Here is a 12,927-nt window from a genome sequence, read left to right as displayed (position 1 = left end):
TATGAAATGTGCAAGATTATAAAATGACTAAGATTTAATTGTCCAAACCATACTTTTTAAGCTAACAAAATAATAATTTAGTATTTGTATAGCATTTTGCCTTATAGTGTTATAAAGTGGAGAGACCTCTGTTGTTTGGTTACAGCTTAGTTATTTTATACCATTGCTCCACAGTCAGCTTTCAAATAAAACCTTCATGATTACATATCTGACTCAGTTATCAATATCCCATCTATGACGTATAGTACTTTGAAGGCTCAGGCTGAGAAAAATAAAAAATACAATCAGCATTTTAACCACAAAGAGTCCAGTACAAGATCACTACAGCCTACAGTTCAACAATTGGAAAAAAAAAAAGGTAATTACTATGTTTCCAGCATCTACTAATAAACTGTAAATCAATGCTTACATATTCTTTTGTAGTATTTTTAATTTTCCCAATTTAAGGCCAAAAACTAAAATGTAGAAAATGCAGGAGATTCAAGTTATCTAAGCTTCCCATCTCTGTGCACAAAAGTAGTTTTTACTACTCCTGCTTTAGTAAAACCAAGCCAGGTGCTCCAGCAATATCAAAAACACCCAAATGCCAAGAAGTGCTGCAGGATGACATGAAAAACAAAAATAATGAGAAACATGATTTTTTATCCATACATCTGGTCCAGCTGGAAGGGATCAGGCACTGTCTTTCTCCACCTTTATTTCCCCTTAACAGAGCAAGCAAATATCAAAAGGTCAAAAGTATTCATCCCTCATTGAGGTAGAACTTGGAATCCTATCTTCAGAGATGAATGAAGTCAAATAATGATATGGAATGAATAGGAGATTCCAGTGGGAGAAAATGAAGAATCTGTAAACCAAAAGGAATTATAATCCTGCTCCCACTGAAGACCGTGATAAATCTCCCATTGATTTCTCAAGGGCCAAGATTTTCCTACAACAACAACATTATTCACATAAACAAAGAACTCTCGTGAAAACGTTTGGTACAAATCACGTAAAATCAAATCAGAACAAAGATTATGAGAGAAATCCCTCTGGTAGAGAAATTACTTGGAAATGATTCATCAATAGAGTGACTCCGGAAATGTTAAGTACATACATTCTTTGCATGAATATTTGCAGAAAGGACAGAACAAGTTCAGATGCAACTTAGCATGTCCCTTAACAAGCTGCTCTTTTTTCATCCAGTTCTACATAACAGGTTGCCTTACAGGAAAGTGAAGGGTTAAATGGCTACAAAGCAATGAAATACTTAAATAACACTTACAGGGCAACAAAATAGTGTAACCTAGAAGGAAGCCTACAGTAACACTGCACTCCTTAAATCTTAACAAGCATACACAGAACACTTATTCTGGTCAATTTTTGGTGGCAGGTAAGTGAAAATTGGAAGCTCAAGCTAAGTAAATTTATCTACTTATCTGCTCTTAACAACTTTAAAGAAGTTCTAATCTGGCAGCATAAACATTTAATGACCAAACAAAGATAGTTTTAGAAATTCTTTCAAACAAGTACAGAAAAAGTTTGTCAACTGGCATGAGAATGAGCTTTTAGTAATTCCTCTCAGCTTCGTAATCATATGCAGTTCATATGAATACTGTAGACAGTGTTACATGAATATGCAATTTAGGGCTAGCTAAGTACGTATTTCCTATACTGAAAAAAATCTCAAGAGTCTCATTACTTCATTTCCATGCTCTCAAATACAATTGAGTCTGCTCACACTATTTTTTACAGATGGAGTTCAAGAACAGGATAGACAACTGAAGATGGTTTCATAAATGGTCTGTGTAACATGCTCTAGTCATGTGTCTCCACATACACATTCACACATTTCAATTTAAACTTCCTTGTTGCAAATTAAATTCAATATTTCTTTCTCTCTGTATTTATGAACGGTTGTATTTATTATTTTACCTAGAACAGCCTGGAATGGACTGGAAAAACAATGCATCCAGTTATTCCCAACAGCTTCCCTTTTCTGGACTAAAACTCAACCTATTCAACTTTTCCTCATAAATAAAGATTTTCTATGTTTCTTTTACTGCTGATCTATTCTTCCTGTTATTTTTTTTTTTCCTTTCTGAAAAGTGTAACAATGAAAACTATACAAAATCCTAAATGGGGGTGGACCACTGCTGCTGAGAATTGCAGGAAAATTACTTCTTAGTTCTGTTATACCGAACATTATCTGAGTATCTCCCAAAGGAGATTTGCCATAGTTTCTTTTAACATCCAGTTTCAAGCAGAGTAACAACCTGGTGAGACAAACTCCCTTGAGAACATGGTAAGCTTAGGTCCCTAAGTAAGAGAGGAGAATAACGTTATTGCACTAGGAGCGTGTTTTCAGTGAGCTATGTACCCTTATGAGTTGTATATATTTTTCCATTATTTTGTAGACCATTTTAACTTGCCTAAGAAGCAAGTTTTCATCTCTATAGCCTGTTCCTTATCTACTTCAGTGTTTAAACCCTGTGGAAACAGTAATTAATTAATAGCTTTAATAGCTTCCACACCATATACAGACAACATACAGGGAAAAAAAAGGTTTCTGAACTACCAATAAAAATTAGTAGAACAATCTGAAACACACGTTGGTACTCCCCAATCTATTTTATATTATTTTTCATGTATATTTGCATTACTACTATTCCTTTCTTAACTGACAGGTTACTTGGTAGTTTGACAGGTTTTTCCTTCTTAAAACAAAGAAGAACTATATTTGCTCTTCTGTATCATCAACTTGCATCATCTAGACTTGGGATACTGACATCAGAGAGAGCAACTCCAATACCTTAGTTCTAGATGGATGATGTAGTAACATACTGTTTTATTGAGCCACTTTGATCTTTTCACATGGATAACCACTCTCAAGTCTGGCTTACTGCATGTAGTGCACATCCCTAAGCTATTGTAAGAAGGAGGAAAAAAAAACACAACTTAACAACCTTTCAAATGAGTGAAGCATGACAATCGCAAGAAAAAGTCTGATGGCAAAATGATTTGTGAAAGAGTAACTTTTCCCTCAGACAAACAGAAATGAACGTTACACATCACTTTATTGTATGTCCATGCAAGAAGCAGAAGAGGGAGACAGATGCCATCCAGGTTCACATCAATGATGTGTTATGGAGGAAAATACAACTTTCCAAAATGGAAAATGAGTTGAATGACAGTCAGAAACAATTCACTCATGGTACAAGCATTTTCCCAGTGAGCTTATTACAAATCATATGACACAAACATCCGTATATAGACATACAAATGTGTCTTAGAAGCTACAACAGCCAGCAACATATATTCTCAATTTCTTTGCACAGTTTATGAATCTGTTGCTCTTTACTACTGTATTAAATGTTTATTTTACATTGCAGCTACATACTAGATGTCATGGGGAGGAAGCATACCTCATCACAGCTTGTTCAGGTCAAACACCTTACCCAGACAGTATACCTGCAAACTGCCTGTCAGTCCCTAAAATGTTAACCCCATTTGTAGCAGAATAGAATTCAAAAAATTAGCTTATGGACCAATGAGATGAGATTCAGCAATACTGAACCTCCAAGTATAAGCGTAGAAAAACAAATTACTTACCTTTTAAGAACAGTTCTTCAAGATGTTTTCATTTCTGTGATTCTTATTTCTGAAAGGATGTACATACAGCTTTTGTTCCCTTAGCAGTGTCTCCGAGGACACAGCTTCTACATAACGTTATGTAGCAGGTACAAAAGCATAGATGGAATAGGCCTAGTCTCATTCAGTGGAAATCTGAAGGAAGACTTTCATGGAAAGTCAAAGAAAGACGCAGCTTCCATCAGAGGGGTAGCTGAATTTGGGGATCCATACAGTCCAACAAACATACAACCAATTCAAACTATAGTAAACAAACACACATCATACGTATTTCTTCTTTAATAATTTGCCAACACAGACTGGTAGAAAAAGCTGGTTTACAGAAATTAAACTAGCAGGAATCCACAAGGACTTCTTGTGTTAAGGTACACAAAGCAATCAATGACTGTAAACATGTGCTCTTAACTCCCAGGCAACTCATCCACAGAACTAAGGATTGGAGTTCCTACTTAGAGAAAGGGGGTGAAAATATGCTCCAGTGTGTAAGGAAGAATTCAGAGTTTCAATTCCTTACACAGAAGCGAAAAGCTGAGCATATTTGCAGAAGAGATCTGTTACAGAAATATAAAAGTAAACATAATGCAGATGTACTAAATAATAGAGAAAGAGAGAATCAATAGGCATAAAAACATACAGCAAGAGAAACTTGGCAACTGGGAAGTCATGAAGCTTAGGAATCCAGTACTGGCAGATGAATAAATCTGACATACAAGATGCAAATTACTTCTGTAAAAATTTTAGGTCTGTATGAAAAAGGAGAGGGAGTATTCTCTACAGGCTTTCAACCAACTAATGGAGTGAGAAAATCTGCAGCACAGAATAAACAAACAAATGACAGAAGGAACTTTTTTCACTATTTTGACACTAATGTCAATGTGTTGCCCTAACTTCACCCGGAACACAATCCTTCTCATCTCAGTCTGCCAGGCAAGGCAGATTTTCAAGTACGGAGTCCAATTTACAACATTTCTTCTGTCAACTCAGTTCTAAGATGAAAACTATACATTTTCAAGCCACTGTTTTTTAATAAACTTTACCAGAACTTAATTACACTAACTGCTACTAAGAACCCTGACCTCTAAGTAGCAGGAATCTTAACAATAGACATATGTCATATTGTTAGGACTTCTTCACATACAGTTAGGACACTTCAAATGTACGAAGTACATAAGCAGTTCCATAATCAAAAGGTACTACTCCTGGATATTATGAAGGCTTATTCTTTTCTTTTCTTTTTTTCTTTTTTTTTTTTTTTCCCAATAGAGAAGCTATTCTGACAAGCAAAATGTTATTAACTGCAATTAAGAGAAAGAACCAAACCTCATGTAACTTGACGGCACTATGTTCCAATAATTTCTAGTGACCAAGAATAGTATTTATATTAGAAATCATAGAGAGCTTTCATATGTTTTAATTAACTACATCCCATTATAACAACATTTCCAGTATCATTACACAAATTATATTGAACATCGATACAGTCTTTTCCATTATGTCTCTACTTGAAAATTGAAACTTCTCTAGACTTCAGTGGTATACAAATATTGTAGTGGTATTCATACACCATGCCTCTTAAGAGGCAAGGAAATGAATCAATATTTAAAATAGATAACTACATTAAAGATTTTGAACTTGCCTTCTTTTTGTGTGCTCTGTTCCTGTTTCCCAACCAGTCATCCATCTGTTCCTCAATCTCTTCAATAGAAGCTCCATGGTCATATGATGGTATGTATGCATTCGATTCCTGAACTGTGTATACAGGGAATTCAGATTTTGGTTTCTTGACTTTAGGCTTCTTCTCCTCTGCACAAAAACAAAAAAGAAAAAAGAAAACCAATGCTAAAAATACTGCAGAGAAGTATACGTCAGAAGCAGGCTTATCTCCCCAACTTCTAATGCTATATTCAATTTTCATTTTGGAAGAGGCTTAAATTTCTTTGTTAAAAAGGCAGCTTAGTAATTTGCATAACCATTTTATTTTTATGAAAAGTAAATAGCAACGTATATACTTAGCCCCTCTTCTACCTGCAACTATGACTTAAAGTGCCAAATGAGGAGCACCTCAAAAAACGCAGTTAGCTCTTGTCATCTGACAATTAAAATTAGTAGAGGCGAAAGCATAGGCAGCTGTTACAAGATTTCCAAAGTCCTGCTGGCTTCAAAGAAAAACAAAAAGAAACAGCAACGGCAGAAAAGTGAGTTTTAGATAATTCTGTACTGCTTTATGGTTAGATGTGTTGAGTAAAAGCTTCTGAACCAACAGACAGCTTTGCTGTTATTGGATTCCTCTAAGTACAGATAGCTCTGTTCTATCACTTAAACTTAAAGGACTTTTTAAATACTGCACCTCATTTCCCATAGTGACCACTGTTTTCTGCTCTCACTGTCCTTCAAATGATATTAAAAGGGATTGGCAAACTTAGGGACAATAGGGAAGGAGGAACAACAACAACCTAAATCCCAGTAACTGAACACAGCTCCACCATACAAGTGGATCTCAAAAGAAAGCTTTATGACTGACTGAAGACTGCCGTAACTTTAGGAAAGACAGGAAGAGGATTGGAAAAGAGAAGCATAAAGACCCAGAAAGCATTCAGAAGCCTCAGGTATACCTTTTTTTTTGTTTGTTTGTTTAAATATGCTGTACTCACAATACCTGGATGTTCCTAAAGATGCAATCAACAAACTGAAAGAGCTGATCTAATGGCTGGCTGCAGCCAAAAGAGGAAAGTTGTACACTGCTTTCACCTTTCTACTCCCTACTGTGTGCCTGTGTGCTCCTCTCTTCTCTTTCTGCTTTGACAGTCATTCAACCACTTCATAAACATATTCCATTCACTAATCTAGTAGAAAATTACCCCTTTACACTCAACAAAAAGAAAATATCTAAGTCAGTTAAAGGCGGTAGGAATGGAAGAGGAGGGACAGCAACACTCAGCTATGAGATCAGCTTTTATCTGCCTTTTTTTTTCTCTCATGAAAATCTTCTTTTACAAATTCCTAAAGAGGACAGGGAAACTGCTCCCTACAGAGTGTAATGCAGAATTCCTTTTCCTAACATTATAGGTACAAGGAGAGCCTGGTGATTATATCCCATGTACCTGGCAAGCTCCTAGGAATTGAACACTTAAGAAAAAAACAACTGGAGTGAGAATAGTTCCATGGCACCTTCCAGAGGTCGTAAGAAACAGATCACAAAAGTCATGACCTTTTAAATTTATTTTGTTCTGAGAACTTCTGTGAAAATCTCTAACTTTGCCTGTAACTGTTGTCAAATTACTCTCAATAAATATTAAGTAAAGACCTCATCCCTAGATTGTTTTGGCATCTTTCTTTAGGAATTCATAGTAAATATAATTAAATTACGTACAATCAGAAAAAAAAAAAAAAGATAACAAAAAAACAGAACTAAAAAAAGCCCCAAAATGTTAACCAGCATTCCTGTCATTGTCCAGATGAGAGAAATTTTCATTAAAGACAATACCTGTGCAAAATTCTTTTTGTCTATTGCAAAAGGTAATTTTCACAACCAAGCCATAGACATCAACTGTTATCTCATTTTTCTCCAAAGCAGCCACATGTAATAACTTCTGGAGTCAGCACTAAGATTTACAGGGACAAGTAACAACAACTTCGCTAACTATTTACTACAAACACATCAACTGACAAAAATGTTCTAGAAAGTTGCCTGAAGTGACAATTTTTACCAATGTATTTCAATCCTGCAAAATAATCAAGTATACAGCGAGTGGTCATTTGGGATTACTGAACAGTGAACACATACTCAGACAGTTGGTTTTCCTGTATTTTGTACCTCATCAGTTACTGTTTGCTGATTTTCCCTCTCAAAGGACACAAATAGATAAAGCCTGGGTAGTTACAGCTTTAACTTCTAAAAATGTAGAGTCTAGGCTCTTTTATATTTCCAGAAGTAATTCTGCAACGGTATTTCCAGAGGGCACTGCACCCCAATTTAAAATCTAGTATCGAAGACAGTATCTAGGCTTTCTTCAGGCAGATAAGCAAGGAAGACCTAATACAGATAAGACATCCTTCTGATTGTTAACTACTAAAGGAAAGAGAAATCCTGCCTAAAGATGGCTGTACATTCTCAAACAAGCACTCAACTAGAATTAAGAAACCTGTCTCCACTATCTCCCATGCAGATACTAAAAGATGAAAGAGTTTTGGCCTACCCCCTACATACCACAATGGCTGTCAGACACAATGAATTTTTTTAAAAAATAAATAAAACTGAAGTCGCAGCACCTTTGACACAGGGCTCTTCGTAACTCACTGAAAACAGCTTCACCTCCTAATTTCAAAAGCCACATTTCAGAACAGGAAAGCACACAGTTTGAATGGCAACACCATACAGGATTTCAGATAGGGGAATATTTACTATTTTAAAATAATGGCACATTAAGAGTTTTGGTGAAACGCTAACGGCCTTCAAGTACTGCCAGTAAACACTTGGTCGGTGTGAGTTACGAAGAATGCTGTTCAGAAGCAATGACGTGTAATGTTTCTAAAGCTCCCACTTAGGGCAGTGGAGCACTGTTCTTTCAGGTGAAGACGGAGGAAGCAAACCAGATCGCTGAAATTTCATTTAGCTGAGCATCAGAAGTCCACAGCAGACACCTTGGATGAAAACCTATCGGTTTCTACGTTATCTTTTCATTATCAGCACTTTAACTGGCAGGCCAAAAGACACTTCTGACCTTACTTGCTGCTTTCCTCTGAAGAGAATAAGGATCAGGTTTTCTATACAGCAAATGATGCCTATAGAGCTGAATCCTACAACTGCTGAGGTCTGGCAGACAACCAGGAAGCTGGTGCTGCTGCCACCACCACAACCTAAGCCAAGGATGTGTTTGATGGTGCTGACAGTAGCAACAATTGCAGCCATGATTCGAAGTTTGAAAATGCAGGTCTTCCCTTAATATTAATTATATTGACCTATAAACCTAACTGAAAGGTAGGAAAAACATACAAAGAAGGATTTGAAAGATTCCTCCCAGTTTTGTGACAGCCTGCCCACTATCCACTGGAGACCTAATTAGAGCACTATGTCCCACACGGGCACCAACATCCAGTGGGCCTTAATTAAGACCAGAGTTACTGGTGCTCATACAACTATGATGTAGAGAGAAACAGCCTTGGTGAAACCAGGGCCAGACATCAGGCTCAACAGGATAATTCCCACTCTCACTACTATTTTCTGAGAACATTATGTATTTTAATTCCCAAATTACAGTGTACTAACTCTTCTAGTTTATTAGGTAGAATAAAAAAGAAACAGGCAACAACAGAAAGTAAATGGATAATGCAATAGCATAAGCACCACGCTAATCGTTTAATACCTACTACTACTATTTAAAATGATCAGCATTTTCCATGAGTTTCCATGAGTTGGCTTTTCTGTACTTCTAGTCTTTGTAGCAGGAGAAATTTTGATCTATCATTTGCTGAATTCATACTGCTAGGATACTAATTTTCTGTATTTTCCACCTTTAGAACTATGGAGTTCTTCACCAGAAGACTAAATCTGCCTGTGTATTTAACATCTTAGAGTAAAAAAAATAAAAATAATAAAAAAATGCTCCCTATGTTTAAACAGCATATAAGATACTTGACGCTGAGATCCCCAGACCTAAACCATAGCAATTAGCTAACTCTCTTACCTGTATAGTACTTAATGCTTCTAAAGGCCTCCAGTACTGGCTATATGCTTTGCTGATTTATAATGATTCACATATGGAAGTCTGATGAATGACTTACACATAACCGGATACTTTGGACTTCCTTGCTAGTCCTTTTACCTTGTTATCATGTTAATTTTACCTCATCAGTGGAAGAGTTAACTGGGGCTAAGGGCTATTTACTTTAAGATCCACCAGCTGCCATTTTCAGAAGATAAGGAATCAGCCAGCATTTTGGATCAAGAGTGCCATGTAATAAAACAATAGTGCTTTTTTCATAAAAACAAAACAAAACAGGGATACGTATTTCAAAGTTTTCTGAAAACTATATCCTGATTTTACCTGCCAGCTGATATAACCCTAAAGAATTCAAAGAGCATTTACCAGTTCCACAGAAAAAAGACTACTTCATATAGGAAAGAAGGAAAAAGAAAAAAAAAAAAAAAAAAAAAAAAGCAATCCACACAAGTGCTGAGCCTCTACAATGAAGTATGACATGTTAAGCAGGAGTTCTCTCTCTCAGCAAGACTTAAAAGCCTTATATTTCAGCATCAGTAAGAACTCACGGAAGAAATAGTCAAAAAAAGACAATGATGTCTTGAAAGTCACAGAAAGAGGACACTGACTGCTATGTTGTATGTTGATAAGCAAAAAATGTGACCACAATCACAGGTAGACAGCAAGCATCTTTCCGGCAAGTCACTGAGATACTGCATTGAGATCTCTCTTTCTTTCAATACTGTTCTCTTACCTATGTAACTACTAAAGACAAGCAAAGCAGTTACAGCATTAAAATTTGCTTAAAACATGTCAGAAAAATTCACTTGCATGTAGATATATATCCAATATATATCTATTTTGGATCCAATAGATCCAAAAGTCTGGAAAAAATGTTGTCCCCAAGTTTTTGCTGTCTATTGAAAAAATGGACCACACTAATTTAAAACTAAAGCAATTATGGAGCAAACAATCACGTGTTAAAAAAAATACACATATCAGTATTCGTAATAAAATCAACGGGATCACATGAATGCATCACCAGTAACAGCCATATATACATGCGCCACATGAAGACCTAGAACTTAGTTTTTTGAGCAAACTGATTAAAAACGTAGTAATTAATGCATCCTCAACTACAAAAAAAGGCCCACAAGCTAAAAGACTTGATGTCTTTCATCTTTTCTGTAAATATCTATCCTTCCCCCAACTTTCTGTTCCCTCTAAATACCTCACTCAATACCTCAATACGAAAGGGTTAGAAGTAGACATCTAAATATTTAAGAATTAATCTGCCTTGCAGCAAACATAAAAGGAGACACGTCTCTTTCAAATGAACCTCATAACACTGTCTGTTAGCTGAATATTTATTTTCTGTAAAATCTGAAGGAAGTTTTGCAGGGAGAGGTATCATAGAGACTAGCTGATCCAACTGGAAAAAGCACATGAGCCACAAGTTCAGAATTCCTTCAGCAGGCCTGCCAAAACAATCAGTGAAACAGATGATACTTAGTTTGCCATAATTAGGCTTCAGAGGTAACAATTAAGTGATCAGAACATTCACACCCACGCTAACCAAAAAAGCATGCATTATATGAATTAATTTTCTCTGAACCTGTCTGTCAGCAAATCATTGCTGAGCAGGCATGTGAACACTGCATTTTGGCAGGGATTAATACTAAACACAATTATCCAAGATACTTGTCAATTATTTGGAAATAAATGAAAAGTCATCTTCAGCATATTTTTGGATTACATAAATTTGGGCAAAACAATTTAAAATGAATAGGAACATACTGCAAGATGTAGGGACGTGGACTGGCTGGCAGTCTGGGATTATTCAAACCAAAAGTATTTTGGATCACACTGCTTAGGACCTTAGGCCATATCTGCACTTAAGAGGGACTGTGTGCAAAGAAGCTTTGATGTAAAAGCTCACAGTTATTTCAAGTGATCTGAAATGTGCTATCAGAGCTGGGGAAATAATGCGATCTGTGACTCTGTAAACACAACACTGATAACAGCAGAAATATGATTTTATAATCAGATGGAAAATGTTAGAATGCTATACACAAAAGCCAGTGTCCAATACCTACAGCTACACTAGAAAACAACTCAGTACAGAAAAGCCACAGAAATTAAGGGCTAAAGAAATGCTTTTCATAAAGAAAACCTGCAGATATATACAAGTTATTTTTTCAAGCAGAGACAATTGCTGCTGATGAAAACCTGAAAGCTATAGCTGGAGAAATCCATACTGCAATTAAGATATACCTATGTAACAGTAAAATTATGTAAACTAGCCACGAGGAATGGAAGCCTTCTCAAAGTCTTCTGATCAATGTTGTATCTTGCATAACAACATGCCAAAAGCTAAAACACATCACTGATACCTGGTTATCTCCAGACAACTGCAAGATAATGATAATCAGTATTTTTCACTGATTTGTACCTGTAAGGGCCTGAAAAAAACCCACATTAGACTAAATGATCTAGTGATGTCTTTAACCCCTAAGTTTTATGAAACAATGTAAAAAGCTACCCAAACAACTTGCTATATTCTAAAATGTCTTGAAAGGGAGAACCACCCAAACTTTACTAAACTTAATGAAATCAAGGTTTCAGTACCACTCGGGAATTTTCATGGCAGTAAGGCAGTCACATCTTACTATAAAGCCCCATACAGAGAGATAAATACCATTATCAATACCATTCTAAAACCAGAACACAGAAAGAAGGCTGGTCACACACCTACAGGTGTATACATGTAACTTTTTATTTTAGTTCAAGCTTGAATTATAAGAGTGAATAAAATACAAAAACAAACAAAAAAAACATACTACTCAATGTGGCTTATAACTAGAAAGAAGCTCATTTCTTGCCATGGATTATTACAGATGCCTCATACATCTGGGCAAGAATTCTGGATTTAAAGGGTTTTCAAATATGTCTGGTAAATGAGAAGTTCACCTACAATATCTAGCAGCAGCTTTTTATTTAAAAAGTTGTATTAAAATCCAAGTTTAAGCCCTCCTATTGGAGGGCAGGGAAAACAAGCGTAAACAAGAACAGAGAGTAAGAGAACTACCAAAGTTAAGCAGTTAAGCATAAAAAAATAAAATAGATGGGTTTTCCCTCAAAACTGATGCAGCTGAAAGAAGCACTCTGTATTCCATGAGGAGCCAGTACAACTGCTGGAATCAGTCTTGATAAATACTGAAACTTTGCAATTTAAGTTTAAACACTGGCTGAGTCTACTGTCCTGACAATGTATGCTTACATCTCCACAGCTTAATGACTATCCAGATCAGTTAATATATATTCTATTTTACATCCCATGACTACAAAGAACAAGACTATTGTAACAGAATCATTGCCTGATGCAGGGATTATATGCAAGTGTGACAGTACTGGAAAAGGAAAAGTTAACAGCAAGTTGTATTAATTGCTATAATTGCTTAATAATTTGTATTAATTGCTATAATTGCTTAATAATTTGTATTAAGTGCTTTCTTTTAAAAAAGGAATTTTGTGTTCTGGTACCTGAATGTGAAAAGGACACCAAAACTGTAAGGTAAACCATTTCTATTTTTGT

At 35.9% G+C, this 12,927-nt stretch overlaps 1 protein-coding gene across 1 annotated transcript in view; it reads right to left on the bottom strand.

Moving 5' to 3' along the window:
* Positions 1-12,927, bottom strand: part of DNAJC1 (DnaJ heat shock protein family (Hsp40) member C1) — a 98,824-nt gene that overhangs the window by 27,557 nt on the left and 58,340 nt on the right. Inside the window, exon 8 of the mRNA XM_082753491.1 lies at positions 5,270-5,436. Within this exon, the coding sequence (XP_082609617.1) occupies positions 5,270-5,436 (167 nt within the window). The remainder of the gene's footprint in view (positions 1-5,269; positions 5,437-12,927) is intronic.

This window comes from Aythya marila, assembly GCF_965140915.1.
Source record: "Aythya marila genome assembly, chromosome: 2".
In the NCBI taxonomy this organism is placed as follows: Eukaryota; Metazoa; Chordata; class Aves; order Anseriformes; family Anatidae; genus Aythya; species Aythya marila.
This window is presented reverse-complemented; position numbering and strand designations above follow the sequence as displayed.